At 42.4% G+C, this 27,734-nt stretch overlaps 1 protein-coding gene across 2 annotated transcripts in view; it reads right to left on the bottom strand.

Moving 5' to 3' along the window:
* Nucleotides 1-27,734, bottom strand: part of SETBP1 (SET binding protein 1) — a 377,233-nt gene that overhangs the window by 169,671 nt on the left and 179,828 nt on the right. For both annotated transcript variants that reach the window (XM_017529721.2, XM_017529722.2), the window contains exon 3: nt 17,926-17,979. In XM_017529721.2, coding sequence (XP_017385210.1) covers nt 17,926-17,979 — 54 coding nt within the window. The remainder of the gene's footprint in view (nt 1-17,925; nt 17,980-27,734) is intronic.

A 27,734-nucleotide genomic window follows, 5' to 3' on the forward strand; every position in this document is an offset into this window, starting at 1 on the left:
GGCAGGAGGCAAGTGTCCAGGAATTTATCCATTTCTTCCAGGTTTATTAGTTTGTGTGCATAGGGTTGTTTGTAATAATCTCTGATGATGGTTTGAATTTCTGTGGAATCTGTGGTGACATCCCCTTTATCGTTTTTGAGGCACACAATTTTCGAACCAATTCTATCTGACCCCAATGTCCAAGTTCTTCCCAGATACCACACAGCCATACTACTTACTAATTTACTAATTCATTCACTCATTCATTTAGCCAACAAGCATTCCTGAGACACTGCTGCAAGCAAGGGTCTCTGATAAGCTAAGTGTGATCAGACCCTTTGTTAGGAAATAGAAGGTCACTTTGGAGGAACTCAGTGGGAAACTCTTTGAGACTTTACAATGCTGTCAACTATGTGTAGTATCAAATGAAATAGTTGGCTTCCCTTTAACTAATAATAAAATGTACAGTCCTCTAGTCTTTCAAAAGGAGAAGTGATTGCCAAACTAAGAAAAATTCCAAAGATGAGTTTTCTCCATATTTCTGACAGGTGCTCATGTTTAAGAGGAATTTAATATACCTAAAAGGTGACAGGGCCCTTCCTGCAGAAAACACCTGTGCAGATCTAAGGGCTAAGATTCTAAATACCGCTTTTTTTTTATTTTAAATGAAACCTGCTTTTACATATAAATATAAAAATACACTATCCTATTAGGAAAAATATATGCTAATCAAAAAAATAAGAAGACAAGAAAGAGGAAGACTTTGATCCAAGTAAATTTAGGAACATCTTGGACAAAGAGAAGATTAACCAAAACAGCTCACTGTCCCAAGCAGTAAGCTCTGGAAATGCTACACCTATTCTGAAAATCTTTCATTTATACTTTTTACAGCTTCTGGAGGTTCCATCTTTACAGGAATGGAATGGACGAGAATAAAATGCTAGAGGCTGGAAGTCTTCCAAGGCACCATTCAAGTATGTACCTCCCATTTGCTACGTAAAGAAACAGACACACATCAGCCAAGACACGCTGGCCACATAGCTTAGTCCTTTTCTTGATCCATCTGATTTTTTATTATTAATTTTATAACATGCTTTGGGACATGGTCATGTTGCTTTCTAATTTTCCATGCATGAGACTTTTGTCCCTATCAAACCATCTGACTATATGTTGCGGCCAAACTATCCAGCAAAGCAGGTATATAGCATAGTTTGTGGCACACCACTCCAGTTCATGGAGAACTTAAGAAGACAAACTGCATTGAATACAAGAATCAAACATGGATGATACAAGGAATAGCAGAATTGAGGTAACTTTCACAGCGTAAGTCACCTTGTTTTTTGATTTTTTAATGAAATGGGGACATGCGAAGCTTGGAGACGTAGCCTGTGAGCATGTTTTTCCCTGTCTACCCACGGTCCAGGGCTGGTATCCACAAAATCTCAGCCAAAATCTCTAGTCCACCTGCACTCAGGTTGTCAGTGACCTTGATATCAGTTGCGAAACGTTTACTTTCCGAGGTCTAAGGTTACAGCTGCTCAACAATTTCTAACTCCTCGATTCCTCCAAATACATGAGAGGCAATGCCACATGGATTAGCTTTTTAATCCTATCAGGTTCACATTCCAGGGGATCAATTTCAATGTTCATGTGTTACCAAAAAGTGGGAATCCAGCACATACTGAAATAGAAACTCCTTAGTGATCGTGGTACAGTGTTGTTCCCAAGATGTTCTGAAGAATATTACTGCTACAACATACTAACAGGTGTCATAAAAAAAAAAAAGGATTCTATGGCCTAAAAGTCCCTGTCTTGGGATTCATATGCTCATTTACTAGTTAAGAACTCTGAGAATATTGATAATACTCAATGTTATTTTTTATTTAACTCTGCCTTTGCCAAATCTATTTGATTACAGATTCTTTCAATAAACATCCATAACATTCCAGGAAATATGGTTTTCAAAATGTTGATCAAGGCCATTTCACACATAAGAAAACTGAGAGCTAAGGTTGCAAAGGGAATTTCTTAGAGTCAGCCAAGTAATGACAACTTCGGGTCTAGACCCCATTCTGATACCATAAAAATCTAAGGTGGTGAGCTTTGCCTGGCTTTGGCTCAAATTGACAAGGTCTCATCTTTTAATGTGTGCCCCTATAAAATAAAATCTAGAGGCTATTCTAAAAGTGTTATTGGTGGTCATTCCTGGGTAGGATTTAAGGTAATTTTAAATTCTTTTCTTTAATTTTAATTTTCCAAATTTTCTACAATACTTATGTATTACCACAGTAATCAGACATATGTAATACAGATATGTATTTTATGTTTGTAGTAATATACCTACACACTGAACTCGTGACATACTGAGAGACCCAGTTACCCATGCCATTTATTTAGAGTGGACTGGAATAAGTTTTATTCAAACAAGAATATTTTTACTGACATGTTTCCATGTGTCATCTTTTGGCAATCATCAAAACTATTTCCCTGATGGCATACTTGTGAATTACTCAGTTGCTGGGGATTCCAGTTCAATTTTTTCTAATGACCTTCTTGTGGCTTCTGAATCCAAAGTCAGTTTACAATAGTTCTGGACCCAAAACCAGGAGTGGGAATCATGGCCCCTGGGCTCCCAGTGCTGCCACGGGAAGGTTCTGCTAGGGCCAACTTTCCTCATCCAGTCAAGGCATGGCAAAAGCCTTGGGAAGGGGGGCGCAGAGAAAGAGGGGACGTATGAGATACAATGACTTGAGAAAGGCCAGGCTGGAAAGGGTTTTACAACCGCGTTTATTGAAAAAGCACTCTGTCCCAGGCAGTGCTACGTCTGTTACATGCATACTTAATTCTTCTTACGCCAAATGAGGTGAATATTGTTCCCTCCATTGTATGCATGAGAACACTGGGGCTCAGAAGAGTAATCCACCTTGAACAAGGTCATTGAGCTAGCCAGTGTTGAAGCTGTGATTCAGCCTCAGTTCTCGCTGATCCTGTACCTGCAGAAAATCCTCTAGTCTACTCCTTGCCTTTGGATGCTACTTAAAGCATCCAGAGATAGGGTGTTAACTAGGCACATGGGAGTGAGATCATTTCGTTGCTGGGAAATTTCTCCTAAATAAACTGAAAGTCTGCCTCTTTCAACTAACTCCCATTGGTTCTAGTTTTCCTTTGGGGAGCAATTAGTTTAGCAGAAATGCTAAATCTCTTGTATACATAAAAGGGAAATGTATACGGATGCCATCAGTACATAATACATACTTCCCTGTTGTCTCGTGTCTGAACAAAAGGGGAAAGAGATCTTAGAGTGTGAGGGCCTTGCTTTTAACCCCAGTTCTGCCATTTCACCATTTAACAGCTGAGAATTTGGGGGGAAAAATCCCTTAATCTGCCTCAGTGTCTACTTTTTCTTTTGTAAAACAGAGTTAATTATCCTTGCCTATTTCACATTTCTAGTGCTTACCAAGTATAAGAAAGCCCTTAAAATTGCTTCATAAATGTATACTATTTATTGTTTCATATCCTGTAAATAAGTTTAGTGAATGATTTGTTCCATGCATGCATGGAAAGGCTCTCTGGCCATAAGTTTCAGTAGAGGGTCCTGTACCTAGTGGAGATGAATTAATATGGTGACAGACAAAGTGATTAGCTAATCTAGATGGATATATATTTAAGGAAAGTGGAGTTACTAAGATTAGCACAAGAGTTAAGTTTCTCAAAATGGCATGCTTATAGCATATACTTATTTTAAAGACTTCGTGGAGAAAGATGGAGGAAGAATATTAGCTGCAAGAAGAGAATTTATTTTCACAACTGAGCTACGTTAGCGGCCTCTAAGACTGGCCCAGCCTCAAGAAGGGAGATACAGGATCACAACCCACTGAGATTGCTTTTGATGAATCGCATCTCAGAACGTCTTTCTCATAGTGGAGCCTATGTTACCAAGTCAGAGCTGTCCTCTGAGTTCACAGGTGAAAAGATGAATCTCCTTACAGACAGAGATCGGTCACTGAATATTTTCCAATCCATGTTAATGAGAAAGCAGGATGAGGCAGCTCCATCTCTCTGCCCTTGGTGGTGAAGTTACTGATGCTGAGTACATGTGGCAAGATTTGATGCCCTTACCTCCATTTACTTTGTCATATGTTATCTCATGATTTCTGAGAGTCTTTCCTGTCCCCAGCATGTGCAGGAGACAAGCTCTGACTCTTATCTGAGAGCCAGCCATGTTATCTGAAGAGAAGCTGGCTGCAGAAACACTGGTGTCAAACCAAATGGACTGGTTGAAGTACCTCTTCTTAGGGGAAACATACACGTAAATGCGTGCACGCATGCACGCACACACACAGACCTAGAATAAATGATCTGCAAAGCTGCTGTAGCCCATAGCATGAGTCCTGCCATGCTAAGCTATCCTATGACCTATTCTTCCTGTCTGATCCCATGTGTGCCTTCCCATCTAAAATAGGACCTGACCCATCCTTGTGAACAGGGAGCCCTCAGCAACAGCTGGGGGAGGGAGGGCTTGGGGAGTTCAAGAGTCACTCACCAGGAGGCAGTGGCAGCTGCTTTTGAATTTGGAGAATTCTTTCTTTGCAACCAAAGGGGACTTTATCATAGGTATGAAGGAGAAAGAGGCAGGTTTAAAAAAAAAGACACAAAGGTTGCTTGTCACACAGCAGAGGGAAGAGAATAGCTTCCCATTCTCCTTCAGGCTCTGGCCCCAGATGACAGCTGAGCACAAGTGGAATCAAATCAGTCTTTAGCGCTTCATCCACACCCCCAGCAGTCATAGATACAGCTTCCACTTGAGCTGTCAGCCTGACCAAAGTGCTCAGCAAATGCCCATGATTAGCACCTTCCTGGACTGAGAGTGTAAATGGAGAATCACAGTTCAGTCCTCAAAGTAGCGGCAGCCACACACCCAATCATTTCTATGGAGCCAAATGTAAACAAAAAACGAATGCTCCAGTATACTCTCCAAATTTTGTTTTCTCTGCTAAAATATTGGGGATTAGAGTAGATATCTTCCTTTCTTCTGATCTCTTCCTATATTCGAAATGATCTGTATGTTTGACATTCCACCAAATGACTCTCAAAGGGAGACAATGAAAGTCCCCGCACCCCCATTTGTCAGTATTTAATGCTTAATGAACTCTTGGCAAGTCTCTCCTCCCAGAGCTACATGTTTGTTATTGCTGCTTAATGTTTATCTGTCCGACACTCCAACATGCCAAGAAGCCTTGCTCGTAATCAGAAATATATATTTATTAACTGGTTGGTTAATCTACAGAGAGGTTTTCTGGAGACTGCCACATTCACTAAGAACCACCAAGCCCAGCTGTGCTCTTTATATTTAAATCCCAGGCATTCTCCAGTGAGGGGTGGGGGCACTGGGTCCAGCCTGCCTAGCCTGCCCCTGCCTCCATCTCAAAGATAATCTCCTTCAGCTTTGTATAAATCTGGATCGAACGAAGGACATTCAGAGCTCAAAGCCTTTAGGTGCAAAAGATTCTCCACAAATGCACATTCAGAGTAAACAAAACCCATCAGGCCCCTGCAAGAGTCCGATGCCTGATTGCACTAAACACATCACGATGGAATCTGCAATTGGCAAAGTAATTGGCGTTATTACAGCTGATGGGGAATTTCTGATGCTGCCTGAGCTCTCCTTTGAAATAATACTCAGCCATTTAATTTGTCCGGCTCTTGTTTAGCTGATTGCTCTTTTCGGCTGGAGTTTACCAAGAATGAAATGTGCTGTCTCTCTAGATGCCTGTAGGATGAGATTTCTTTTTGCCAACACTTTTTCCCCTCTCCTCTTACCCACCCCTGCCTTAAGCCAGTGTTCACAAGATGCCAAGATACCAATAATGCAATGGGCTGGAGGTGAGTGAATAAAACTGATTTAATTCAAAGCTGTCCACTTTTGGTTCCACCTTCAGAGGTACCTGAACATTCCTGTTACACCATAAAATTATGGTGAGTGGCAAGTAAATCTCCAAAACTTAATTGTCCTAAAATAGGCTCACAAAACTTGTGAACTCCAAAAATAAGACATGTAGTAGAAAATATCTTTGATATGCTCCCAAGGCCAGAAAGCATTATAGTAATTGTCAGAATTTGTACATCCGGATTTTTGTTAAGGGATTTGCTTTGACCCCTGGGTATATAAACAGCACTAGAATGGGTCCCACAGATATTTATTGAGCATCTACTTTTTGCTGGAAGCACACAGATTGTATTTACACCATGCTTGATATAGTTTGGATATTTGTCCCCACCCAAATCTCACGTTGAAATGTAATTCTCAATCTTGGAGGTGGGGCCTTGTGGGAGGTGTTTGGACCAGAGGGGCAGATCCGTCATGACTGAATTGGGCTCTTGGTGATAAGAAAACTCTATCTCTGAGTTTGCACATGATCTGGTCATTTAAAACGTGTGGCATCTCTGCCCCTATTCGCTCTCTTGTTCCTGCTCTGGCTATGTGATATGCCTGCTTCCCCTTCACTTTCTGCCATGATTATAAACTCCCTGAGGGCTCCTGAAAAGCCAAACAGATTCCAGCACCATACTTCCTGAAAAGCCTACAGAACCATTAGCCAACTAAAGCTCTTTTTTTCAAATGCATTACTCAGTCCTTGGTATTTCTTTGTAACAGTACAAGAACAGCCTAATACAATGTTCACCTCACATTCTCTACTTTGGGAATTCTGTTCCTACCCCTATCAAAGGCGGGAAGCCAAATTTAACCAGCTGCATTTTCTCACAATACCATTAAGGCTGGCACAGACCTCTCTTTTTTCCATCAGCAAACTACTTGCCCTATCACCACGTCAACAATGGACTATTTGCTGGAAACAAGAGTCCTGCAGCCTAGATGGCTCTCTTCTGCAGATGCCCTCTCGCTCTCCCGATGGCCTATTAAATCCAAAACACATGTGCTTCTTGAATCATCTCTTATTTTTCTTTCATATGGAAGCAACTGAATTTAGCAGTGTGAAAGCCATCACATAAAATCCTTAAAAATCCCTAAGTCCTAGTGCAGTCTCTCCAAACATCCAAATGCCCTTTGGTCCAGTTCCTCACTGATGTTTCTGGGCAATCAATTACTGCACCTGTGTATCTCCCACAGGGTAGGAGCCAAGGTAGACCTCCAGAAATATGCAGAGGATCACTGGGCCTGAGAAGGTTGCTGAAATGGGGCAATACTCTGTGGATGAATGATCTCCTGATACATTTGTTTAAAAAAATCATTTTTAGTACTCTATAGCCATTCCTCTTCCATGAGTAAAAGATAAAATGTGAGTTCAGAAAGTGCCATAGATGGGAAGAGATGGATGCAGTCAATGAAGGCAAGTGTAGGGTGCTCCCTTCTCCCAATCAAACAGTCCCTACCCATCACTTAGCCTGTTCTCATCAGTCTCTGTCCTCCTCATTCCCCTCCTGGGGCCATTCTCCCAAGACCACAGTGTTTATCATTGCTCCTTTAGAATGGCAAGCATCATAAACAGCCTAGTGAAAGGTTAGGTGAATCTAGGTTTTGTGGGTTTATTTTGTTTTTTTCCTCTTGGATAATCTCAAACTCTAGTCATATGGTCTTGGGAAGGTGCAATTTGTGTGACTTCAGCAGTCCAAGATCAATTTCAATGACGTAATTTATAAGAGTAATAAGAATTATAGTACACATTTAGGGAGTGTTTACCAGATGCCAGACACTTTTCAATGGGCCTATCTACTCAATCCTGTTAAAAACCCCACGGGTAGGTATCCTTCCTCTACTAAGAAGGACTCTGCCCATAAAAGTTAAATAACTTACAGAGGCACACAGCTAGTACAGGGCAGACCTGTGATTCAGACCTATCAATTTGGTTCCAAAATCATTGCTCTTAACTACCAAACTATAAAGTAATGGGAAATGTTCTCTGTGCTTGATATTGGATACAGCAAGGTATGAGAGATTTATGTTTTGTTGCTAAACAAGCATCAATATTTACTATTTATAGCTGTAAAGATTACAACAGTATCACAAGAAGCTTTTCCCTCCATGCATCATTGCCTTGGGTCACCCATTAGAAACAGGAGTTCTGCCAGTAACTCTGGTACACATTTTTAGGAGGATGAGAGGTGTACAAAGGAAATCATAGCAGACCTAGAGGGTGGTGGAAGAGGGTGGCCACTATCAGAAAACTATCCGAAAAATGTAGCAGAGGCTGTCTGCAGTCTTAACCCAGCCTCCAACACAAGCAAGCGGATGTCTGGAAGAAGCCAAATGAGATCTGCAAGATGTTTTACTATGAGGCCCCTCTCACGTGGAGGTCTCCCGACACCTCTCAATAGATGTCTTTTGTTTGGTACAACATGGTAGGGAACAGGGTGGGTAGATAGGTGCAAGGACAAAAAGGTTAGAGTAGGAGCCAGGTAGTGAAGTTGGAAGGAACTAAAAAAGTGAGCTTGGTTATTTGTTGTGGAGATGGCCATCTTCCATCCTCAAGGGAGGGTTGGAACTATCCTGATAAAGGAATTAAGAAAAAGAAACCTTTCAGACCCTGAACGTGATGTGTGAATTTGCATTTACTATGCAGGAGTCATTCCTAGACCTTAAAATGTATAGAGGACGGTCATGTATCATACTAACATTTTAGACACAGGAAAATATGATGCTGTAACTAAATCTACTAAATAAACGCAGACATTAGAGAGACAGTACAAAACATCAATAACTCCAGGCCTCAAGTGAGCAGAATTACAGGAGAATTTTTAAGAAGCTTATCTTTAGGCCTCTTTACCAAAAGGATTGAAGAGAAAAAAACAAGAATGAAAACCTGAAGATGTAAAGACAGTGGAAGGATTCACAGAATAATAAATCTTTCGAGTCTCAAGACATCATCTACTTCTGCACCCTTGTTGCTAAGGCTACCATTCAAAGTTAATTCAAGCAGTTGGCTTCATTTTGTTTATATTTCTACTGTGAAAAAAATTGAGTTTAAGTCAGATTTTGAAATATGACATCATATTTGAATACACTAGCACGGATGACTTATACTGATTCCCTTGATCAAGTGGAAAAAATTTTCTACATAAGAATAATCACATCCCCACCAACACCCACCTGTCATCTATCAATTTTCTCACATGTGACCTTCAGCACATTAGGTTTGTTTTAAGTCAGGCCCACCTGCACACAGCCCCTCAGATGGTCAGAACATCTTAGAATTAAAAAATAAAATATTCACTGAGGTCTAGAGATTTAGTATCCCAGGAGAACTTATTAAGACTTCAGAATATTCCACTGAAATGCCAGACTTTCTGGAAAACACCTGGAGAACTTCTTTCTCCAGGACCAAATGCCAATGCTGGTTTAAAAAAAAAAAAAAAAAATCTACTAAAAACATTGTGAAGGCAAACAGTGCAAAAAAAGTATACTTATGGGAAGAAACTGTTGATTTCATGTAAGAAGAGTAAAAGTGTCAGTTTGGGCTTCAGTGTGAGGTGTATGTATGCACGTGGGCAAATATTTTTGTTTAAAATGCCCTGTTATTGTCACACGTCTGGTAAGAAAAATAATTAAATGGATTTCCTTAGGAATTATGAGAAAAGATACAGGTTGTGTGCAGTTATCCTAAAAATAGCAAGAAAGAGACTGTTACAAGTGGAACCAGGCATTTTTTGGGGGGTGAGGGTGAAAGTTATTCCTATTACAAATATTCACATATAGGCTCGTAACAGAAGAAAAAGACAAAGCAGGAGTCCAAATTCTACTCTTTTATTAAAACCAGAAAAGCTCAGTGTTGGTTAACTAGAACAGAGCCTGTCAAATGACCTTTGATGAAGGACCAAATGTTTTGGCCTTAATTCATATTTTTGTACGGATACTTTGGTAAAATACTATAAAGATAAATCAGTAGGAAAACATTCACATGCTTGGGTATCACAAAATTGTCAAACTGCTATAAAAGTTTCTAAAAGTATCCCATAGCGGACCAGAGACACACAATTGACAGGCCAACAGTGGCTTGCAGCCCATACTCTGCATAGCATGGGATCAGAGAGCAAAGATCCATGGCACAGCTGATATAAGGCAAGCTAGAAAAAAGGCCTAGAAAATAAAGGTGTATGTTTACTAAGCAATCATCTGAGCAAGCCAACTAACGGGATCAAGCCTGCCCTGGAAATCAGTGAATGCTGCATGGGGGCCACCTAATGCATGATCTCTCCAGGGCAGCATTGTGAAGCTGGATCTTTCTGAGTATCTTTTAGACCCAGAGAGAATGTCTACATAGCAGGCAGATAAGACTATAAACCCAAATGCTGTCACTCGCTAGTTTACAATCTTGGGCAAGTCTCAATTGTTGAATGGAAAGAACCGGGAATGAACACAGGTGTGGGCTTTACAGAATCCATGCTAAGTTATACTTTTTGTGCCCAGACTGCAGATTCACTGTGAAAGGGGCAGAGCGAGAGACATAACCGGGCTTTGTGGGGAATGGGCTCCAAGGGGCAAGAGATTCACACGGCACGTTCCTGGGACAAGAATGGCTTTTTGAATGTGGGGTCTTGGCCTCTTCTCTTCCAGGCTTCCTCCTTACCAGAGTCTTTAATCTAGAAAATGAAGAGGCTGACTTAGATTTTGGAGAGCTTCTGAAAATACCAATATCCAGACCCCATGCAGACCAATTCAATCCTCACTACAGGGGTTAGGACTGGATTTCCGTATTTTTCAAACTGCCCTGAGAATTCCTGTCTGCAGCCAAGGCTGGGAATGGCAGCTTTTCGTGGTCACTAGGTCTCATTCCATTTTAAAATAGGGCTGTGGGGATGTGGGAGGATGTAAGGAAGCTCCAGCCGCAGGACTTCCTTATACACTCACTGCTCTGCTTTGGGATGGCTCTTTCCTAAACAGCAAAGTAAATATTATGTGGCAAAGTCAAAACAAGCAACCTGTATCCTCACTGCTAGCTCTGCCTACCTCTGTCTCATATCAGTTTCCTCGTCTGCGGGAGGAAAAACCACCCCTATGATTCTCCCTTAGAGAGTTTGGGGAAGGACAGGAATGAGAACAGCAATACACTATTTGCTAAGGTGGAAGCATTCAAAATGCTCTGCAGCAATTCCCTCTATTAGCCAAATGAAGAAATTGCTTTTTCATAGACCTTGTCAAAGATCAAGAAAACTCAATATAATCTTTGAAAATGAAAGTGCAGCCACTTGTCCTGAACTTACCAGTGGTCACACTGGTCTGTGTTCCCTGTAGAGATAAACCTAATTCAAGATGGCATAGCATAAGTGGTTAAGAATACAAATGCTGGAGCCAGACTACCTGAGTTCAAATCCCACTTCTGGCATATACTGGCTGGGTGACCTTAACTTCTCTGTGCCTCTGTGTGCTGACCTGTAAAATGGGGATAATGTTCCTATTGATTTCACAAAGTGTTGTAAGGATTAAGTGACAAAATACATGGAAAGTTCAAAGAGTACCTCCCAGCATCTATACATGCTCAGTAAGTCCTTGGCATATGTGTACTGAGCCAAAAGCAGGGTAAACATGCACTGCTACTAACTCTAGTCTAACGAGGCTCAAGTCTAATGAGGCTCAGTGCCCTGGAATACCCAGAGCTTCCATTTTGCTCTTTGTAAGTGTTGATGCTGAACTTGTAGACAGCTGATGTCCATTTAGAGTTGAGTCAGATAATGGTGATTTTGTTCTGAAAAACATGATCAACCCTAGAAGAACAAGCAACCTGGGAACTCAGGGATTTCCTTTTACAAAAGAAAAGAGCTGTTGGAAGACTCTCACTCCCCATCTAACTGTAACTCCCCTTCTATTTCCCAGTGTAGGAATACCTATCTGTAGCAATCAAATATGTAGACCCTGGTCAAAACACCAGCTGCTGTCCCAGCCCCTGCCCTGCTTCGGCCTTCCCTTTTCTGTCGGGAGATAAGCACAACAAGGATTTCTCTCTATGCAGAAACTCCAGTCACACCTCCCTAAAAAGTAGCTTCTCCTCTCTGAACACTTGGGGGTTTTGCATCAAGACTTTGAGGTGAGGGCTCGTGGAACCCAGGATTGTTCTGCAGATGTTGTGTCCTCTGATGATCTCCGAGTAGGACTAATTGTGGGGATTAAAGAAAGTGGAGTAAGGGTTCATTTGAGGAGGACTGAGCCTTCCTCCTTTGGACACTTCCTTGCTTTTACTCCAGGAATGAACACTGCACTTCTTGTGGGCCCTCACTTTGGTTAACAGCATCGTAAATTCTCCAGCTACTGAGCAACTGCTGGTCCACTAATTCTGCCACCAAACTTGTAGGGATTCATCTGCTCTGTGATACCCCGACTGTCCTCAGCCCACCATCATTCCCTACTACTCATCTGGACCAACAGCACAGGCTGAGTGCTGGATCTGCTCTTGGTTTCATCATGCCTTCTATTCACTGAGGAATCTTCTTCCATCACAGTTCTGACTCTTCCCTGCCCTCAAACCTTTAATGCCTCCCATTGTCTTCCAGATAGATTCCAAAAATCTAAATTCTGTTTCCTGATTCAGACAAACCAACTATAACATGGTATATTAAAAATGATCAGAAAAGTCTGAATATGGACTGCATATTTGGAAATATTTTATATTACTGGTAATTTTAATAGGTGTGATAATGGCATTGTGATTGTGCTAAAAAAGCCCTTCTGTGTTAGATTAAGTTAATGACATTATTTATGAGTGAAATAACATGATGACTGGGATTTGTTTTAAAGTATACCCCCCAAAAATTAAAGTCAAAAACGAAAGTAGATGAGAGTATAGATAAGTCTGGAAAATGGTAACGATTGTGAAAGCTCTCCGAGTGGCATGCTGGGGTGCAGAGCTGACTGTCAAAGACATTGCCAACAGGTTTCTAAACGACTGGCAGCTTAAAACTGGTCATGATGGAGATATTTACACAACAGAAATGAGCAAATGCTACAAATGTGGGCTTTTTAAGCAGCATATCATTGAGACTGGATAATAGGTACATGGGTTTATTATATTATTATGCTAACTTTTGTGTAAGTTTGAAAACTTTAATAACAGTTAAATTTTAAGTCCAATTTATTTTCCAGACTTTTTTTTTTAAAGCAACAACTATTATTACATTTTGCAGACCTTTAAGACCTGAAATTTGGACCCACTTTAATTAGCACGTAATTTCCCACCACGCTTTCCTCTGAGGCTGGGCAATGAAATCACTCCAAACCCCTGGTTATACCCCGGCATCACCACTCTTGTCTTAGCCTTCATCCACGCTTCTCCTGCTCTGGAATAAGTCCACTGCCTTACTTTCTTCTCACCCATCCTGCCCCAAGTACAATAGCACCTCTGCCTGGAAGGCTTCCCTGCTTGTTCTAAGACATAATATTTCTACTACATCTGAATTTTTAATTAACTTACTCTGCACTTCTCTAATGGAAGAAAATAACACCTCACTGCACATTCCAGCCATGCTAGGCTGGTTTCGCTTGCATTGTCTCATTCAATGCTCCTACTCTCTGTGAAATAAGCTATACAACAACTCCTTTGCTTAATAAGGTAAATCAAGATCAAAGACATTAGGTAACTTCGCCAGGGTCACAAAAGTAATATTGGTGGCAGAACATTCCAGAACAGTCAACATCTGGGGAAGGGTCTGTGCCTAGCTGGGAAGCCCACAGAAAGGTCTTCCATGAATGCCTGTTGAATAAAATGGCAACTAAGTCACGGAAAGTTCTGTTTTCTCCACACTAAAACATGTTTTCCTTTGTGTTCTGGTTTACTCTCTTCTCACCTTCCACCACAACGTCCCTTGACCATAGTAGTAATTGACATTTTAGAAACCCATTATAATAGCCACTCTTCATAGGCGGCCATTACACTTGCCCCACACTTGAAATAATACTCCATTTTTCCTTAAAAAAAGTATCCTACTCTCTGAGACGAAAGAGAGTTTATGTCGCTGGTGAAGACCAAATCCTTTAGTGTGTGCTTTCCTCTGTGGGGGATGTTCGTCACCTCACTGTTCCGACACTAGGCATGCAGGACCTGCAACTGAATTTGGTTCCCATGCTATGGCTATTTCCTTATCACATCCCCCGCCTTGTAAGCCTATGCACAAGAACATGGGAATCGCCCATGGGGACTTTACTGCAAAGCTTAAGCAGCCTGTGCATTCCTGTAGGAACCCAGAAATAAAAGTTAAAAAATACCAAGAAGCCTTGGATGCTCTTTGTATCCTGGATGAAGGCACTCGATGCCAGCATTTGCCTTGGATTGCCCCTGGAGATCTCAGTCTGCAAAACAAATGGGATGTCTAGCAAGAGGAGAGTAGTAAATGAATGATGGTACTAATGACCATTGCAAGCCTGGCTAGCTGCTAGATTTGGTAGCCTTGTGGAAAGCATGCAAACAAACAAAAAATAAGGTAACAACCAACCATATAAAATACGATCATTAAAAAAATTAATCGATGTGTGTGTCTATGTAGAACGAAGAGCAGAAGAGTACACCTCAAAACGTCATTGTCTATGTTTCTGAGGTAAACTAATAGAGCATTTTGTTCTTATGGTTTTCTGTATATTCCAAATTTCTACAATGAATACTTACAACCTTTACATTAGAGGAAAAAAGGAGTAAAAGGAAAACGCAGAGGAAAGCATATGGTTATTGGACTTTTACTAAAGAGAATTAGATGTCAGCTTTTATTCCTCTTGGGAATGGAGAAGACTGACCCGACCAAAGGAAGCGAGAGTTCTCATTTCCAATAACCCAAAGACTTAGAAAGGAGGAAACCCAAGTGTGTCTGCTGATTCAAAAGGCAAGAAGAAGAACAGGATGCTAGAAAGTAAAAGGAGACATGTTTGGAGGTAGAAGAGTCAGGGTGGGTTAGGTGTGAATTTCAGAAGCTTTTCCATCTGTGCCTTTAAAACTAGCTGAGAATAGTACCCACCTACCACCAGCGCCAGGCCTGACTCTAGGAGAAGCTCTCTACCCTGTGGCCCAGAAGCCAGGCTCACCAGCCTCTGGGGAGACCACCCCCCCCACCCCAAAGTACAATACCTTAGAAAACATGAGCTTTCAGGCTCATCCTAAAAAGTCATGTGTTTACTTCCAGGAATGAGCATGGCATTTTTAGTAACCAATAACCATGAGGAGAAAGGCAGATACTCACTTCCTTACCTTCCTCTTCTCTATCTGGATGTAGAGAAAAGACAGAGACAAACGAACAGAAAATCCAGCTCAGCACAGTCACTATGCTACACATTTTCAAAATCATCGAAGATTCCGTAACTATCTTTCTTAAGGGTCTGAAGCAGGAAAACAAACAAACAGAAAACCTCTACATTCAAGTGATAAGTGTGTACCATGCAGAAGCTGAGAGGACAGATACATTATCCCTGGGAGGGGTCCTCAGTGAGTCCGAGTCCCCTCCTGACAGTCAGTGAGGGATCCTGAAGGCGAACACACCCATGAATTATTGAATGGGACTCAGTTTCATCTGAAACCCAGAGAGGGGTGAAGAATAACAACAGAAGCCAGCAGTTTGGTGCAGCAGGGCTGGAGGGGGCAGTGCAAAGCCTGTGGACAGCTTTCTGTTTCTGTTTTTATTTTTATTTTTTATTTATTTATTTTTTTTTTTTTTTTTTTTGAGACGGAGTTTCGCTCTTGTTACCCAGGCTGGAGTGCAATGGCACGATCTTGGCTCACCGCAACCTCCGCCTCCTGGGTTCAGGCAATTCTCCTGCCTCAGCCTCCTGAGTAGCTGGGATTACAGGCACGCGCCACCATGCCCAGCTAATTTTTTTGTAGTTTTAGTAGAGACGGGGTTTCACCATGTTGACCAGGATGGTCTCGATCTCTTGACCTCGTGATCCACCCGCCTCGGCCTCCCAAAGTGCTGGGATTACAGGCGTGAGCCACCGCGCCCGGCCTCTGTTTCTGTTTTTAAAAGCACCCAAAGGGTGGTGCTGACCTGAGACACATCTGAGTCTTTCACTAGAGAATTAACTTTGATCTGGGCATTACACCCTGGCCACAAGTTTCCCAGGACTTCCTGGCCTCAAGAACAGGCATCCTGAGGAGTGAAAAACATGCATTTATGCTTCTAGCGTCAGGAGGATGGCATGCAAATGGAAAAATATGGAAGGGGTGAACAGAACTAGGGGAGCAAGCCATCTGCACTGGAAGCTGTGGGGCTGGCTGTGGGGTAGCCTGGAAGCTGCCTTTCTAGGACCATGCCCTCAAATGTTATGCACGAACCTCACATATCTCTAACTTCTCCTTCACTGGACAGCTCGCTCGATTACTTTAAATCTAATATCTAAAAGTGTAGGTCAACAAACAGGGAGAGAATGTGTTTGGCTCAGAAGAAAACCATGTCAAAACCACACACACGCACACAACTCCAATAAACTCAGTCTCCACCGTGTGTCCTTTTCAAGCTGTAAAACAGCACCACACAATTTCCTCTAATTTTATAAATTTTCAGATTAAAAAAAAATCTTTAGCTGGGATTGCCACCGTGTATGAGTGTGGAGGTGAGTGGGGTAGGTGGTGAATGTTGATTTTCTTTTTGTTTTTGTTTCACATTCCCTTAGCCCAACTGGAAGTTTGTGTAAGTACGTGAGTAAGTAATTAATTAACAGTTTTCAATGGTTGACAAAAAAAGGCTTACTGGCAACCTAGGTCTTAAAACTCACTACTTTCCAGACAGGAGGATCAACAAGATGAGATGAAAACACCCCATACTACTGTATGACTCTATCTTTGATTCTTACCAACGGGACGCTTGATTCTGTTAATTCTCTTCCTTTAGCTCCCACCCCCACCCCCCACCCCCACCGTCACCTGTTCCTAGCTCTGTGTGACCTGGGGCCACTCTGCATCAGGACTGGGTCCTCAGATTCCTCAGCAGTGACTGTCACTCACATGGGAGAAGCATAGGGAGGATGCAGTGAGCTCCTGGATATGAAACACCTTTAAAGAAGAAAACGTTCCCAAATATTGAAATTCCTGCAATTAAAAAATTATTTGCTCCACCCCTGGAAGTTCACTGCCATTAGCTATAATGTATTTTCCCAGAAAGGTACAGCACTGTGGGATCTTGAGGCAGGCACTGAGTTGAAAGGTGACAGAAAGTTTCATTTTGAAAAAGGGACAGGGACAGGGGCTGAGTCCCCTAATAATCACCTTTGGATTTATTGTTCTTTATGTACATGTTCTCCCTACACTGGGCTCTATCTATGAGAAAACAAGGGCTTCTGTATTTCTGAGATTTCTGTGTATGAGTGTTGGTGTTTACATTTTGTGTGTAGACTCCTTTTCCAGAGACATGGAGGATGACGTCCATCTTCACCCCTGCAAAAAAGGTCTCCAGAAAGCCCTTGCCTACACCCTCACAGAGTTTGTCCATAGTAACCTCCAAACACCACTCTGGCCAGAGATAACAGTGGCCCATTTCCTGACCAAGATCAGCAAACCTCAACTGTCTGCCTCTGCAGGAGTCTGAGATTAACTTGGCTGTCAGGCCTTGACTGTGAGGCATTTTCTACAAAGATTACAGAAATGTGAGAGTATCCTGTCCAAAAAGAGGGAAATACAGGGAAGAACCCCAACCCCACCCCACCTTCTGCTGCTTTTGGTTTAACCCTTCCTTAAGCTGAGTCCCCAGCACCTAACATTCCAAGCATCTTATCTACATATATTTTTCTACCATAAAATATTAGGAATGAAAGAGCAAAAAGAGATGGTTTTGTCCATGCTGGAATGAGAGGAACTGGAAGAGGGGAGCAAGCTGCCAGGTCATTCTCATGTTTAGCATTTCGAGGGAAAGAAGCTAGAAATCCAAGGTCAAGGTTTCTGTCCTGGCCCCAAGGGTGCTTGTTGACCACCAAACTCTGGAGCATTTCACTCTTCCCACCTTCATAAAAGCATCAGTGGAACTTACCTGTGGCTGAAATCCTTTGAGGTCATTGGCTGCAAGGTCACTGGCTGTGAGGAGCTAGAAAAGAACAGAAGAAAATTCATCAGGAATTTTCAGTTTGCATACAGTATCCCCACGACAACTGACCAGCAATGGCCTTACCATAGCCTACATGAGAGCTACAGAAGTAGGGTCACAAAAGGCAAATGTGAGATTTCTGGACTGGGAGTCTAGGCTCAACGGCCTTCCCACTTTGGGTCCCATCTCTGACATTATCGCCTTTCTCTTGCTGCCATCTCTATGTGCTACCAGTTCTTCAAAGGGTCTTAAATTAGGAATCATGGGCTATGGATGGCCTTCATCAAGTTAATGGCTCTCTGCAATTATAAATCTACAGATGCATATATTTCCTTAGAGAAAGGGGCCCTGGCTTTCTCCCTGCTATCAAAGTGCTCTGTGATACAAGAATTACTGCTTCAGCAACAAAGATCCAACTCCTCTAAGAGGGCTTATTATTTTTTCTTTAAAAAAAAAAACTCAGCTCAGTACAAATGGTCCTCTACTCTTCACGTCCATGTGTGACTCAGTTTCCCTTTGTCATATGTTGCCTATGATTATATACACTATTTAGGTTTTCATCGTTTATGCTTCAAACAATCATATACAACATAAAAGAATAAGAGTCAGTTATATGTAGTTTCCGCATCTCTGTGTTTAATCAATAATAAGACTAAAGTTAAGGTTTTAAATATTTTTGCATCCTTTCCAGGGTTTTGCACAAGAAAACATTAAACAAAAATACATGATTAAATAGTAAAATAGCTGCATCCTTTATTATTGCTTAAAAATGCTAGAAAAGTGTGAGATAAAGAAAAAAAGGGCAGATGCTTATTTTGATTCAAGGAGGGTGACTGCTAGCTTTGTTAGGCCTGAAGAGCATTTGTGAAAAATAGGAAAGACTTCATGTTTGCTATAACAATATTTTGCTTGGGTCAAGAAAGAGAAGAAGTCATGCTGAGCCCCAGGGCCTCCAGCCTTCAGAAAAGCTCAACTGGATTTTTTAGCTTCCCTAAATGACTGCCAAAAATGGTGCTGAAGTGATGTTGAAGCTAGCATCCAGCAGAAGAGAGGTGGAGAAGGTATAAGTTGCACTGTTTCCCCCACACCCCATACTGCAGGCTAGATCCCCCCATGTGGAAGGCATCTTGGGGGCAGGCAGCACCACCCTGGTGAAGAGTTGGTTTGACCCCTCTGATTGTAATAAAACAGCCAAGCCACAACCCGCTAGGCCACTTGCCAGGAACTGACAGCCCCTGCCTTCAAGGAACCTATAGTTTGGTGGAAGAATCAGACATGCAGTCACATGTACATCAGTGGGGGCAGAGTGCAGTCAAGTGTGAGCATCAAACTGGGGAAATGAAGCAAGGAGCAGTCAGGGTAGGCTTGTTGAAATAAGATGGAGTTTGCATGTAGCCTTGAATTCACATGCAAGGGTGTCAGGGCAAGGCACTTCAGGTGGGAGCAGGTGCAAGAGCAAGATGTGAAGAAAGGAAGTGACCAATCCTAACACACCTCCACTTGCATCTGTTAAGTACCAGTCACAGTCTACCTTAAGGAGAAAGGTAGGGAATTAGGATACATTGAGGATCGCCTGGGTGGCTGGCATACTGGGTGCTGCTTTATGTAATTTCTCATGTTTAATCTTCACAACTCTTTCATGAAACAGAAAGGATCTCCTCTTTACTGATGGGAAAATTGAGACTTACGGAAGCTAAGTAACATTTTCTAGGTTTCACAGCTAGAATATGTATTTGGGATTTAAATCCCCAACTATATTTTCCCAAAGCTCCTGTTTTTTCTTCTATAATAAAATGCCTCTGAATTATAGCACACTGCAGACCATTTGTTGACGAGATGTGACACAGGAAAAAAGCTGAGTGACAGAATATTAGTCAAATGAGCCACAGAAAGTAACATAAAGCATGTGTCCCCGTGAACAACCCTTAACTAACTCTTCCTCTCAGAAATGCTTGTATTTAATTGATAATGACCATTCACTCATCTGAATTTATCAATAAAACTTTACATCTAGCTTGAGCTTGGCACAAGACTGGGAAGGAGCTGGAGAGGAGGAGGACAAAAGGCTGGGATGAGGTATGGGCATCGGAGTGACCTTTGCAAGGACATGACCACCACCATGTGTTAGCATATTGGAATCAGAGCTCAAATCCTTCAGATCCTGGGAGTACAGATGGCAGAGATCTTCCTACTGCCTTTGACAAGGTTTCCCCAGTCGCAAGAGGCACACAACCACAATGTCTAGTTCCTCCTAGATCTGAGATCCCACAGCTAAATATAAACCACAAAGGTGTTCAAAGAATCTTCAAATATGCACTATTTCCTCATGTCAAGGGTTTGGGGATTGAAATATGACCAGATCCATTTGTTTGATTGGAAACAGCGATATGGCATCTCTGCTTATTATTCTTTACGTCTCTAACTCAAAAAAGTTAGAATTTGTCCCATTCTTCCCAGAACACTTAGATCTCCTTTTCTCTCTCTTACAGAAAAGCCAGAGGCATGAGTTCTTAATTTATTAAAGTTTTGTTTTGAGGCCAGGTGCAGTGGCTCATGCCCATAATCCCAGCACTTTGGGAGGCTGAGGCCGGTGGATCACTTGAGGCCAGGAGTTTGAGGCAGGCTTGCCCAACATGGTGAAACCCAGTCTCTACTAAAAAAAAAAAAAAAAAAATTAGCCAGGTGTGGTGGTGCACGCCTGTAGTAGCAGCTACTCAGGAGGCTGAGGTGTAGGAATTGCTTCAACCTGTAAGGTGGAAGTTGCAATGAGCCGAGATCATGCCACTATACTCAAGCCTAAGCAACAGAGTAAGACTCTGTCTCAAAAATAAATACATAAAAGTTTTGTCTCACGCTGTTGTATTTTTACTCTTCTATTTTTCACTTAAAAAGAACATGATCAACAAGACTCTAACAAGACTATGGCTTCTATCTTATGGAAATTTTGCATTTCTTAATGTGTTGAGAAGAATCTAGACACACAATTAGTCACTAAATAACCTGTTTGTCAAATGACTTAAAAGGAAAGGGGAAATATTGTCAGCCCAGAGGTGAGGACAAGCATGCTTAAAGTGCTGAGCCTAGAGAACAGAAGTGTGAGAGGCAGGCTTACGATATCCTCCAAGCTGACAAAAGGAAACGGCACTCAGCGCCTAGTACATTTCCTGTGTGAAGAAGGCACTCAAATATTTGAATGAATTAATCAACTCAGGCACTGGGGACGAGCTCTTCTCCAGCCACTAAAGGTTTTACTAGAGAATATTGGCTGGGGCTTCAGTGTAGAAATTGGAAGTTAAATTTAAGGAAGAACAGTATTAAAGGGAAAGAAGCTGAATGGTGAATAAATCCATCACCAGGGAGAGACGGCGGTCTCACCAGTTGCTCTGGTTAAAACAGTAAAATGTTAAATGGGCCCATCCCAGTTCAGATGTTTTAGTGTATCTGATGATGTATGGGGGGATGCAGGGATATAATGTCAGGGATGGAACTCAAATGACTTACAAAACTTCTGGATTCCTTTTCTTGGGAGATTTGGAATATTTAACTCACATTCTAGCATGCATTGAAGGTGCTTCTGACCTGGGAAACAACCAAAGGCAAGGCTTGTGACATCTCCTCACAATGAGTCCTGAAAGAACAGTGTGTATAACAGTGTGTCTTCCTCACCATTAAGCCACGACCCCCTGCCTTTCTGGCTTCTGGGTTTTAACCACGTATTAACCAAATGCATGGGCTGTTGGGCCAAACATAGGCCCTGCACCTTGAGCACTCCCCTTTTCAAAGCAGATTATTTCCCATAAGTCTACACATTCCACACCAATGAATGGAGAAACGGTTGAACCTCAGGCGCTAATATATGGTGCTCAGGTGTGGATTCAAAATAAAGAAAAAGATCACAGACCATCTACATCAGGATCCCACAAATAGTTCCATTCTTACAGTGTCAGGGCCTGAAGGAGGCAGCTGGAGGTCCCTGTAGGGGAGGAGAAAACCATGGTGCCCCCAGTGGGCTCAGAAGCCACCTCTGCTGGGGAACTGGGGTGAGAAAATGTGTAGACAAAGGGCCGGCACGGTGCCTGTCTCTCTCTACCTTCACTCAGAGGCGCTCTGCTTTTCCGTGTTTCTTGTATGCAACTTGAGTTGAAAACCAGTGTTTTGCTACTAAAGCAGATTTTAAAACTCCAGACTTAAGTTCTTATTCTGTGGAAGAAGCAGCTGATAAGTGACATTTTCAAGATCACATTTCTAGTTAACAACAGGCTTGGTTGAGTCTGCTAGCCCCAAGCACCTCTGCAAAAACCTCCCCTAGAGACCATATCTGTCCAGCATGGCACTGACAACCAGACATAACCGGCTGCTGATTTCTACCCTAAAGCTGGGCTCAAAAATCCAGGGGAAATTGAGGCATGGGCAAGAAGTATACATGTCCCTCCTCAAAGCCACTGCCTTGAAAAACACACGTCCCAGACTTTTGTCTACTGCCTCCCCCGCTTGACCCCTATCTCCATTCCATCCCACTGGGAAATAGTTCACTGCTCATGGTAGCCTTGCTGTGTCGGGATTTGCAGGGATCCAAGACAGGGAGGCAGAGAGGGAGGAAAATGAAATCCCGCACGGCTCTAGGGACTTCAATCAGGCTGAAGTTAATGAAAAGGATCCTGTATTTTCCCAGGATGGCGAAATGTCTGTAATGCTCCCAGCTAGAGGGTTCAGGGTGCAGGGTGGAGAGGGCAGACGGAATTACATTTAAAAGGCAAAGGAAGGAGAAAATTCTTTCATCTCCCTGGTGGAGCCCAGCAGTATTCCTGGGGTCCTGCTCATACCAGTCTCATTCCTGACACGTCTTGCTGCTAACTCACAATCTAGCATGCACTGAAGGTGGACACAGTCCACATTCAAAATATTAGGAGGATGACTCTGCCTTCCATTTTTGAGGAAGGCTGCAGTTTCTCTTTTGGCATAAATTCAGGTTGCTTTCTTATTTTTTGTCTCTTTCTCTGAGCTTGAGGGGAGGGTTGGATAACAAGGAGAACTGAAGGGAGATGAAGGATGCTATGGGGCCCTAAGGAGGTGAGAGTAGAAATCCCTTCAGCAGCTTCCTATGCAGCAACATTCTACTCCCTTGTCTTTTTCAAAGTGTTCTCTGAATGGGACTCTCTCTGCATCTCCCACCCAAAATTACCCATGGTACAGCTGCCACCAGCATTCCCTGTGACCTCAGCAAGCCTAAGGCTGTCCCTCCAAACAGCTGCCTTCCTCCCTGCAAACTTCTATAGCATCTAAATCTTCCCACACAGGAGGGGAGGAGGTGACTCCATTTTTCCCCGGCCTCCTACCCTAGGAACAAATGTCATGTCCCCTCTGCTGGCCCTTTACCAAAAGTGCATACTCCATCTGGGCAGAGTGGGGCCCCACATATCTGCACCAATTGCTCTGGCTGAACCCAGGTGCTTGCATTTGGGAAGAGGGCACTGACACAAAAGGCAGGGTGTGGGTCAATCTGGACATCTGGCCAGAAGGATCTTACTCAGTTGGATAAGCTGAAGGCCGGTGGCCCTGGGGACAGTCCAAGTCATTTGTTCTTCCCAGATATGGAAAGTGCTTTCCTTTCATGGATATGGATACGCTCTTCCCTTTCTTGTGGGTCAAAGAAATGGATGCTGGCAAATGAAGGGAATGGACTGATAAGATTGATGCATAGGTAACTGGGTAGGTAGGTGAAGAAACAGAGTGAAGATGGCTTTGGGGAGAACAAATGACCCATTTTCAAATTTGCCCTCAAAGATACCATTCTTTCATTAAGTAAGCCTTCTACTTCACCTCTCCTCTTTTCAATCTGCCCTCATGTCCATTTCCAATGTAGGAAATGAATCTTTCTCTCTCTCTTTATTTTGTAAAGTGTTACTCACTTCTTTGGCTCCAGAATGGAAGTTGAACTCAGGCCCACCCCAACCCTTCAACCCATAAAAAAGTTCAGAACACTCTATGGGGAAGGAAAAATATTCCAGCAAGCCGAGGCAAACTTCTAATCAAATGTGTGCTAGGGGTGGCTTGTGATAAACTAGCCCCACACTCTCCATCGTAAAAGGCAACTGAGACACAGAAAGATAAAGTGACTCCCAGTGGAAAACCAGAAACAAAAAAATCTCCCTGTATGTATGCAACCAAAGAAAGTTTCTAATATCCAGTCATATTAGGTACTGGGGATTCTAAAACAGGCAGGAAGAACTATAAGATATGTTAGGGGTCAAGACAGAGAAAAGAAAAGGGGTCTAAGGTGGGCTTCCACGAAGCAAAAACTCTGACATGACCAGCTGTGAAGGAGGCCCCAAATCCCCAGAAACCAACATGTTGCTACTCTTTCCAGGGACGATAACTGAAACACTGTCATACAAAAGAGCACTGGACTTGGAGCGGGGCGGTGGGGAAACAAACTTGTGTGCTAGCCCTGGTTCCAGAGCAACTCAATATGGGATCTGTCATGGGATCATTTACCTATTCAGGTCTCATTTTACCACCTATGAAATGAATGCTATTTTCCCTTTGGCCCTACCCTGCAGCACCCTAAAGCATCCCTCTTACCTCAGGGATGGAGAAAAGATGGAAGGACATTTTCTCCTCTGCCCCCTGAAAATACATACCTCTAAGAGCTTGTTTATACTTTGTGGAAGAATTTCTATTAATAATCAGAAGGTCAGAGGAAAGGACAATGAGATAGTCTTGTACTATGGATCCGTTATTGGCTTACAAATAGGAATTTGGACAGATGGCCACTCAGACTGCTACATGAGTTCCCCATTCCAGTGAGGCTGAAGTCAAATCCATACCCTAGCTAACAGTAAACAATCTTCCCATTCAAAAGGCATTAGTTCTACTGGCCAAGGCATTGAGGTTGGGATGGTAGTGGATGGATAGTGCAAAGACCAAGGGGCTGGTTTCCCCCCCAGCCTAAGAAGCAAGTTATATGCTCCAAGCTGCCATCCTAGCTGAGCTGTGTCCTTGCTCTAATCCTCTCAGCCTCAAGAAATTTTAATGGTTAAACCTGAAATCACTGACACCTCCAGTCTTAATATTAGGCTCCCTTCCCAAAGAGCAACAAGGATGACTAATAACAACTTTGTATATCACTCCAAGCAAGCCTGGTCTTGATTGCTTACATTTTTCTTGTATTGCTTCTTTAAATGATGGGGTTCTAATATTTACAGGTGAGATCTTTAGCAAATTCCCCTAGATATGGAGCCAAAAGAGCTTTTATACATATTTTTAAATACTCCATGCATAACCATGGCACATATAACCCATACTCTTACAATGGTGTATACATTTGCTTGCTGTCCAAGTCACGGCTATTTCAACTTCTGGGTAGAAACGTCTTTAATCCTCCACCTTGCAGATTGCAGTTATAACTACAGAGACCACATGGAAGAAGAGACCTCCAAATTCCCTGTTCTAGACTCACTGATGTTATGAGTCTTGTTTTACGTTATGTGAACTTAATGAACCTGCAGAAGTTTGTCCAACCCTTTCAAAACTTGGCGTAGAATTTTTTGAGATGCACTATTCCTCAGACCAAGAAAACTGGATTTTATGTAGGGCATCATTTTTTTGTTTTTGTTTTTGTTTTTTGAGACAGAGTCTTGCTCTGTTGCCCAGGATGGAGTGCAGTGGTACAATCTGCAATCTCGACTCGCTGCAACCTCTGCCTCCCAGGTTCAAGCAATTCCCCTGCCTCAATCTCCTGAGTAGCTGGGATTACAAGTGTGTGCCAACATGCCCAGCTAAATTTTGTTTGTATTTTTTTGTTGTTGTTTTTTTAGTAGAGATGAGGTTTCACCATGTAGTCCAGGCTGCTCTCAAACTCCTGACCTCAGGCAATACACCTGCCTCGGCCTCCCAAAGTGCCAGGATTACAGGTGTAAGCCACCGCACCTAGCCTATGTAAGGCATCTTTTGCGGTTTTGGGTGAGAAGTTTACCTGGGTAAATCTGGTAGAAACTGGTGACATGGGATGTTAATATCAGCATTTATTAGTCATTTCAGTCAAAAGTGGCTCAAGAGACTAAAGTAGTGTCTGAGGTTCATTCAGGATTAATAGGTGATAGAATGTATTTGAGCCTGGCTTGGCTATCTCATGTTCTTTTTCACTACAACATAATGTCTTATGAGCCTCTGGCTACCTTGGGTATGTATACTGCTGGGATCTCTATCAGGTTCTCCATGATATGCCTAACGTTCTGAAATGAATGATGAATAAGAAATCTACAGGACAGTTTTTCAAACTGTGCCCTAAGAAGTGCTGGGTTTCATAGAAGGGTCTTGGGGATTGTGAAGTAAGTAAGAGACACTGAGGTGGGAGTCCCAGGCCCTTAACTCCTCTTTCTTCAGAATAGCACAACTTTTACTGGTATATTATATTGGACTTCCATGTTAAGATCTATTTAAATTAAAGCTTTGTAAAAATAAAATTTGGTAAATCCATATCTTAACAGATAAATACGCTACATACATGACCAAGCCATTCTCAGTCCTAACAGAATTTACCTGAGGAAAGAGAATTAAGCAGTTTACCTCTTTAAAGATGCTAAGATAGTTGTCTCCTACCAGGAGAGGATTGAACACATAACCAGACCTCATTTTAAGATCACACTGCCTTTACTATGTACATAAGTACTCATGGGGAAAATGCCTTCCCTTCCTTTCTTTGTACTTTTTTTTTTTTTTTTTGAGATAAAGTTTCATTCTTATCTCCCAGGCTGGAGTGCAGTGGCTCACTGCAGTCTTCACCTACAGGGTTCAAGTGATTCTCATGCCTCAACCTCCTGAGTTACTGGGATTACAGGTGTGTGCCACCACGCCCAGCTAACTGTGTGTTTTTAGTAGAAATGGGGTTTTGCAATGTTGGTCAGGCTGGTCTTGAACTCCTGACTTCAGGTGATCCACCTACCTCAGCCTCCCAAAGTGCTGGGATTACAGGCATGAGCCACCATGCCCCGCCAAACTTTCTCTATACTTTTTGCAGGCAGTATGCCTGCTCTCTTCATCTGAAGCTCTGCAAGCAACACACTTAGGAAAGAACAACTAATGTAGGAAAAGAGGAAAGAGCTAAAGATATGTTGCTTCTCAGGAGACAATCTTGGTTGTAGGCCCTTTCCTTCCGAAAGAATTAAGAAATCACATTGCAAGCATCTGTGGGCTGTTTGCAAAGTCTGTAAACAGCCAATAAAGGATTCCCTCCTTGAATGTATGCCAAGCAAAGCTGAGTGCTGAGGGAATACCACCCTCATCTTCCTCTTCTTCTCATCATTTACGGAATTTCTGCTTAGAACTGACCAGATGATCTGTTCACTTGGCCAAAGAAGAGTATCAGGGTTTTCTAATTCATCTCCCTGGTGAATCCCAAGAAACTGATTTACACCCCTGGGCTCACTCAGTGGCAGAGAATGAGAAAGTCAGAAGGTGTTTGTTTCAGAGAGTGCCTGAGCGCCAGAGTCAAAAGCTCTGCTCCTCAGCTTAGTTGGAGCCAATTTGGCAGAGAATCTGGGTCCCTCAGGTCATATCTGTAATAAATCACAATTACAGGTTGATATCTGTAAGGGATAAACAAGCAGGACTCAATGAACTGAACCTTGTAGTTGCAGGTAGCCGTAAGTTTTATAATTGTAAAGGCTGCAGGTTAAAATAGGAGAATCTCCTCCAGAAAGCCCACTTTGAACTCTTGGCTATTATAATCTGAAAAGTAACTGTGATTTTTCAGA

Source organism: Cebus imitator, unplaced genomic scaffold (genome assembly GCF_001604975.1).
Source record: "Cebus imitator isolate Cc_AM_T3 unplaced genomic scaffold, Cebus_imitator-1.0 Scaffold60, whole genome shotgun sequence".
In the NCBI taxonomy this organism is placed as follows: domain Eukaryota; kingdom Metazoa; phylum Chordata; class Mammalia; order Primates; family Cebidae; genus Cebus; species Cebus imitator.